The sequence below is a fragment of the Lygodium microphyllum genome, chromosome 12 (assembly GCF_053477565.2).
Source record: "Lygodium microphyllum isolate KBCC chromosome 12, Lygodium_microphyllum_v1.1.10, whole genome shotgun sequence".
In the NCBI taxonomy this organism is placed as follows: Eukaryota; Viridiplantae; Streptophyta; class Polypodiopsida; order Schizaeales; family Lygodiaceae; genus Lygodium; species Lygodium microphyllum.
The window spans coordinates 15,322,569-15,329,925 of NC_141146.1; the positions used below are offsets into that span (position 1 = coordinate 15,322,569).

The 7,357-nt window shown below is 40.1% G+C and overlaps 1 protein-coding gene across 2 annotated transcripts; it reads left to right on the forward strand.

Annotated features, from left to right (window-relative positions):
• Positions 1–931: 931 nt before the first annotated feature.
• On the forward strand, positions 932–5,554 carry LOC148027484 (E3 ubiquitin-protein ligase NLA-like). Of its 2 annotated transcripts, none has more exons than XM_087689204.1 (7): positions 932–1,158; positions 1,581–1,607; positions 1,694–1,938; positions 2,723–2,974; positions 3,149–3,286; positions 3,399–3,462; positions 5,037–5,554. In XM_087689204.1, the coding sequence occupies exons 1-6, from the start codon at positions 1,044–1,046 to the stop codon at positions 3,459–3,461; spliced, it is 840 nt and encodes a 279-aa protein (XP_087545330.1). In that variant the 5' UTR covers positions 932–1,043; the 3' UTR covers position 3,462; positions 5,037–5,554. The 2 variants fall into 2 exon arrangements, with proteins under 2 accessions (XP_087545330.1, XP_087545331.1); XM_087689205.1 differs by having other exon boundaries at positions 939–1,158; positions 3,399–3,457; positions 5,037–5,549.
• Positions 5,555–7,357: the final 1,803 nt, after the last annotated feature.

Here is a 7,357-nt window from a genome sequence, read left to right on the forward strand (position 1 = left end):
TAGATAGGACCACCTTAAAATTAAAAAGTCGAAATTTCCATTCTACAACCTAAAGGGTTGCAAGTTTTAAAGCTCTAAATATTCTTTTGCAAATTTGGAAGGTTTTTGTTTTGGGGGGGGGAGTTTTACATCAAACCTTGATGCCTCTGCTAAGAAAACATTTCCATTTCTTTCATCGATCTCATTTGCTAGCTTCTTCTAAAAAGTCTTTCATTCTTGATCTTTTAGGTCTAGTCTATAGTGACTTGCCCTAACATATAACGACTCTCGATCTTCTATGTATAGTCTATAGTGATTGCCCTTAACATATAATGATTGCCAAGTCTTTCATTCCTGATCTTCTAGGTCCAATCTATAGTGACTGCCCTTTATTAACATATAATGACTGCCCTCAATAAGAGAGTTTATGAAAAGCTTGGATAGGATTTGTGGTAGAGTTGACAAAAGGCTTTGTAAGCAGTGATGGTCTTTTGTTGGTGTTTTTGAGATTTATCTTTGAAAAGCACCTTTGAGAGGTGGGTTTGTTAGCATTGCCCTTTAAGGCATATGCTTATACAACAATGCGGTGACAAGGTGGTGCAGCTCTTGAAAAAATCACCCATTGTTAACTTCAGTTAAGTGGTCCACTTAGCTTTGAAGCATGTGGATATCTTACTTTTTAAGAAAGAAGAACTTATTGTAAAAAATTAAAGAAAAATAATACTCTCTCTCTCTCTCTCTCTCGCGCTCGCAAAAAAAGGGCAATGCTCTTGCACGCGATAGTGCACCCTTGTTTATGAAGATACTTATGCCATGGATTGAGTTGCATTATAAAATAAATGAAAAGGAAAGGAAAACATTTCCTCAATCATGTGATGTTAGGCTAATCTCAATCTTGGTATGAAACAATGCTCTTAATTAATCATCTCAATCAGTGAGTGAGTGTGTGTGTGTGTGTGACGGTGTCTCAATTTTGTGTCTCTTCTCTCTCTTTCTGCTTGAAGCTACCTACTTGGCAAGCCGAGAGCGAGAGAGAGAGAGAGAGAGAGAGAGAAGCTGTGGCGATGGCGTTCGCCCAGGCTTACGCCGAGTACCTGCAGACGCAACCTCCCGTCTTCCCTTGCCTCTCCTTCGACCGCTTGGACTCCCTCCTCCTCCAATGCAAAGCTTCAAGCTCAGGTAAACTAGCTTCCTTCCTCATCCACTGCTTGTCGACGCTTCCTTCCTCTCGTCCTTTGTCCTTTCTTTGCCTGTCCTTGTGTCCCTTTCTTGCTTTCTCTGCTTCTTTCGTCCAGTTTGCCTGTTTCATGTGCCGTTTCCTCGTTATCGATGTGAAACGCTATGCTGATTCATTCTGGGAAATTTGAGCTTGTTTCGCTCACTTTTACTGCCTTGTGATGCTTAGATTCTACTTCTTTGCCTTGCGTCCTGCAAAATGGTGTCTCTGCCTGAACGTCCAGCCATTTGAACATGTCACAGTTCTCTTTTCGCTTCCACCTGATGTCTTCTAAACATGAACGATGAGCCTTTGGAATTAGGGAAACAGTTCATGTGCTTTTACATGGTGCAGATATTCTAACTTAGTTGTCTATTGTTTGCAGGTTCTGATCGTGTTTCTGGATGCACAGGTTCATGTTTTCTTTTCATATGCTTTTAGAGAAGGCTATGGTTTTACAGGTCCTCAGGTTACATCTCCAAATCCTGTTTCAAACAGCTTGCGATGACACCTTCTTCTCTCTTCTGGCGAAAGAGGTGACCACTGTCTACAAGTATTTCAACACGCGGGTTAGATGGCTTTTGCGTATACATCTTGCATCAGGTGTCACAAAGTGTATATATAGGATCAAGCACAAACAAGCTCGGGATTTTCTGGCTATGATTCAAGAGGGACAAAACTTGGTGAAGTGTGTGTCAATGACTACCCTAGCCACAAGGCAGCTTTTAGAGAAATATGATAAGGTAGGACAACATCTCCTTTGAGAACAAGGTCATCAGACAATATTAAATGGTTTTACATGTTGATTCCCATGAACGTTCCATCATAAATTTCAGCGACTTTACATGTTTGAGCATGAGCACAAGTCCCTGATGCTGACAGTCAGAACAAGCTACGTGTGTGAGAAATGCAGACAGGTTTGTTGGAATCATGATATAAAGTTGTTGTTTTTGGTCCATCTTTGCAACACTGTGTGCGTGCATGCATGTGTGTGCACGCGTGCACATGTATAGCAGCTTCTCTTTGAGCAAGAAGTGAAAACCTCTATTCTATTCGTCATCTTTTTCTTTGCATTCTATCATATTTCATATCCATTAGCAGTTTGTGAGATGCAATTCAAGGGCTCAAATTTGTGGCATTCATGCCACCCATAAGGCTCTGTTTCATCAGTTTGGATGTTTTACATCTTCACGGTGAGCGTTTGCCTTTCAGAGAAGCCTAGCAAATGTGGTTCGTGGCATGCTTGTATCTAAGCCTTCTTTAAGTGGGGCCATGGGGCCTTCCCTTGAGAGATGTTGATAGCAGATTCAAAATCACATCTTAACTCTATCAAGAGACTTGATAACTTTTGAGTCTTGAACAGTGAAGGAGATGAGGTTTCTATGAGACATTGGGTCATGAGTTTCTGATGTATTCATCAAATAACACACTTGCAACAAGGTTGGATTAGAGATCAATAGAAGATTCATGGACATTCCATCGTTGTTTTTTGGTATGTAATCTTTACAAGTTGTTTTTCTTCTGTAGGTGCACCTTTCAGCTGAAGGATCAAAGTTCCGAACAAGGCTCTTGGCGATGCATGTGGATATTGTTCAATCCCCATGGCTGGTGGAATTATTAGCCTTGTATTTCAACCTGAAGTTGACTAAAGCTCGTTCTATTTTGCCTGAGATGTGTTCTGGATGCATATGTGATCTGCAGAGTGGTAAGCCAACACTCTCATGCACATTGCATGAATCAATCAAGCTGGAGGTCGATGTTACATGTTCCATTTGCTTGGTATGTTATCAAGGGTGGTTGGGGATGAAATATATCAGTCCTGTATGAAAGTAAAATGACTTAAGCTGTTTATATATGTGATAGACAGCATTGAAAGTTTGAATGATAGTTGAAAATTTAACTGTACATACTGGGTGGCTTTTGAAGCTTAAGTGGCTGGTTATTCGTTGTCAGGAAATTGTCTTTGAGCCTGTAGCCTTGAAGTGTGGGCACATATTCTGTTTTAAGTGTGCATGTGCTGCTGCATCTGTTTCTGTTGTCAACGGGTTTAAGAAGGCGAAGAAGAATGCTAGGTGCCCACTTTGCAGAGAGGTGAGGAACTTGTGAAAGACCTTCCTTATTCCGATGTGGATGGAACCCTTCTCTGTTGGTCCTCAAGCCAGGGTTTACAATAAGCAAAAAATTGTTTTCTTGTGGTGCACAGATGGGGGTCTTTGCTGGAGCGATGCAGTTGAGAGAGCTGAATATATTGATCAACAGGAGGTAAGGTTTGTTCTCCATGCATGGATACTCGCACTACTCACATCTGGATGCTTACTGGTTTTGACTTGCCCTCGTATGGAATCTGCATTTTGTATCAATGTAGTTTAAGTTGTGTTTAGGCCACAGGCTTATTCACAGCGCTTATGGTGACCAAGGTAGGATCTCTCTCTCTCTCTCTCTCTCTCTCTCTCTCTCTCTCTCTTTGGCCTAATCTTACATAATGTGTGCCTTCTTTGGAAATGGAATGGACCCCGTTCTTTGTTCAAGCATGATGATGTCGAACCCCTCTCCTTAGACTCTGCATGATGATGTCAAACCCCTCTCCTTAGACTCTGCATCCTATCTTGCCATAAAAGCACACAGCTCAGGATCTTGTCTGAAACATGATATTGCACTATAATAAGAGCTTAGTTGTGGATTGCAGTTGCATGAGTGTGACGGTCAAGACTTCAGTGCAGAACATTGTCCATGATTGTACTAAATGGTGAGGGAACTGTAAAGTGCAGTGGATTGCCTGGATTGTATACCATTGTGTGCTGGCCATAATGATATTTTCTGCTCTAACAGGTCGTAGAACCTCAAGATACTCACAGGAAAGTAGTCAGCAGATGTATTCTCTAATATTAGGAATTGTTTTTAGCCCTTATATAGTGAAGATTGGTCATTAGTTGCACATGTACTAATTGAAGTGGGTTGTTTATTTTTGCCACGTTTAAATGTATGTGGATCCTATGTTCTTTCATTTTTTCTATATATATCCAAGAGATATTTTTCAGAGGTTTCCCGAAAGCTAATATTGTAGGAAACTCGTCTCCCACACGAGATGTTTCTGAAAGATGTGGCGACTATACTCTAAATGCTTTGATGCCTGTAAAACAAAAGTCAGTCAATATAATCTATGATTGCAATTGAGATAGAGATTGGTAAACCGTTACGGGTCACAAAGGGCCTACTCCCTGTAGCAGAATAAAGTGACAATTCCATGGATATGTCCTCCTGAGTCGCTAGTATTGGGACCTTGTTGACATATCTTGGCATGCTAGAGCCAAGCTGTGTTTAGAGCAAGGTTGGTGCTTCAAGATGATGGCTGATTTCTAGAAACAAGGATGTTATAATCAGTACCATCGAAGCTTCCTAGATGCTTGTTTGTAAGCCCACATGAGTCTGGACTGATGTTCGATTTATGTTCAATGTCCTCACAAGATTTGTGGCTTACAAGAAGATTCCAATAATCATTAGGTCCTGGAATATCAAAGGGGTGTACACCATTGCATAGATAGGAACTGATTAGCTTTAAGTCATTCTTAAGGTACCTTCATATCTGACCTGCTAAAGAATAGAAACTTAAGGGTTTTGTTACTGTCTTGTCAAGGTGCAAAGAGCTCATGAGGTCCTTCAATATTTTCATATGTGTAATGTCCAGAAGAGTCCCTATATATAGCAAGTAGTGGTTTTGGGGCTATTCTTGTGAATGGATAGGTGGGACGACAACTGGCTGTTGGCACCATTCACATCAAAGCATGTTTGGATCAGTCATTATGCTAGCTTATGTGACTCTGCTTGTTATTCATATGTGCAGCTGCAAGGACTATTGCAAGAAGCGGTATCAAAGAGAGCGCAAAGAACAAAGGAAACTATTGAAGCAGATGGAGTATTGGAGTTACACACCAGCAGGATCAGCAACATATACCATGTTCTAGCTCCTAGGTCCTTTGAACCTTGCGATTTCCTCATTGAACAGGTGTCTAGGATTTGTAAATATGCAGGCACCCTCACACATTTGTAAAGTTTATTTGGGGTTCAATTTGGCAACCTTTCAAGGTTATGAGGTGTCAAAGTTTGAAGCCATACTCTCCAAGAGAGTTGGAAAGGATTTCCTCTTTATAGTCTTCAAGTCCTGGAAAAAGTGAACAGAAGCATATCTTGGTGTGAAGTTGGAAGTAGTGCACTTTTCTACTGTTCTGCCTCAAGGGCGTAAAAGCTCTTCTACTGCTTGATGGTCTCTCAAGTCTTGTACAGTCCTTTTAGGTATTGTTAATGTATTCTTTTTGTTTTTAGTTGTAATAGACATGTTACGTGTATCCAAATATGTTCATCCCCTCATTGAGATGGTGCAACTAGGTGGGAAACCAAAATATTTCTGGTATTAGTTGTGGTTTTTAGGTTTCTACAAAACACTTGATGCTAAAGATGATTCATTATATGTTAGGTTGGGTGGGCATTGATCATTTGGTGGAGTGAACCTCTTGGTTGTGGCCCATTGTGATGAGGTTTCGTAGTTTGACATGATTGATGGTATTCGTGGTACTTAGTAGTTTAACTTGACCTGGCTTTTCACTTCTGTCTATTACATCATTTCACATATAACCTTGTTTCCATCATAGTTCCAAATAACTTGCTAGATTCAACTTTGAAGAATAAATTGTTATTCATTGTCTCCCCACATCAAACCCCCCTAATAACACATATCCCCACTACACCCCCACCCACCCACCCACCCACCCACCACACACAACCCTCTTCTCTCTCTCTCATTAATGCACTTCTACTCAATTACTCATTCAACAAGGTATAGAAAGATAACACAATATGTGAGAGCAATGCATACTTATGTATTATTCAATGAAAGAATCAATACAACATTAGCACATCTTATGACTATATCCTTGTGATGTCGTATATATGAGGGTTTACCATTGGGTTTAAGGAATCACATATAGAGTGAAAACCAAGCTAGGCTTAAGAGTCATTATTACTCTCTATATAAGTATTTTTATAGGCAATACCATGGTATACTTACAAAGCCCTTGTATTCACTCTTGCACAATGGATTGTTGTCCTTATAAATCTAGGGGTGATTTTTATTGATCCATTTCAAGTTAACACAACTAATTTTAGCAAGTTGGTCAACGTTTGTTGGGACTCATTTTGTGAGGGCATAATATAGCCCTTTTTATCAAATTGATAAGTGCTTGTTGCATTATGGGTCTCATCACAGCTTTTCTTATCAAGTTGGCCAATGTTTGTCCAATAGACTCTTTGCTTTTATTGTTTTGTTTATCATTGTCATGTTCACGAGCCTTTGCTTTCGAAATCCAAGTGGCTTCTTTGAAAGGGCACCCTTTCCACTTGGTGAGATACTTTGGGTATCCCTTGTGCTTTTGGTGTCGAATGATCGTTTCTACTTTGAAGATGCTGTTGGAGTAAAGTAGTGGGACGTGTCACTTTCACTGAGAGTAGAATTTGTGTAGAAGGCAAGCATGAAAGGTATTGTGTATATAGGTACTTTTTGACAAGTCCAACTTATAGGTATTCTCATTTAGAACTTGGGTGATGTAGTATGGTCCACAATATCGATGGTTGAACTTATGGCTTATATTCTTTGGTAATGACATATGCCCAGAGTTGATAAGGACCATGTCTCCCTTGAGATGAATATAATTGCTTTATGCTTTTGGTTAGCTTATTTAATCATGGTGATTTTGCTCTTTTAAACTTTGCTTGGTGGTTACATTTCTCTCTCTATTTTGAGGGCTCTTGAAACCAAGGCCAATGGTGTGATGGCTTCTTTTCTTGTGGCTAACTCAAAAGTGGTGTAACATGTTGTTGAATGGATTGATCCAATGTAGTGGAACTCTAGCACATCAAGGTACAAGGCATAATCTTTTTGGTCCACCTAGGCATAACTTCTAAGATAAGTCTTCAATTCCTTGGTTGGCTCATTTTGTTTGTCCATCTATCTCTAGATGGAAGGATGAGGAAATTTTGAGTTGTATTTTTGGAGTTTTGAAGGGTTTTTTCAATGTGTTACTCATGAAGTGACCGTCTTGATGTGATATAATGGCTAAGGGTAGCCCATGTAACTTGAAGACATGGCTATAGGTAGGTCAAGGGATGGTC

What these genes read in the sequence shown, in the direction of transcription:
- LOC148027484 (XM_087689205.1), top strand. Translation starts at nt 1,044, where the DNA reads ATGGCGTTCGCCCAGGCTTACGCCGAGTACCTGCAGACGCAACCTCCC. An exon ending in ATGCAAAGCTTCAAGCTCAG is followed by an intron (nt 1,159 to 1,580) that starts GTAAACTAGCTT and finishes TATTGTTTGCAG; the next exon opens with GTTCTGATCGTGTTTCTGGA. An exon ending in AATATATTGATCAACAGGAG is followed by an intron (nt 3,458 to 5,036) that starts GTAAGGTTTGTT and finishes TCATATGTGCAG; the next exon opens with CTGCAAGGACTATTGCAAGA.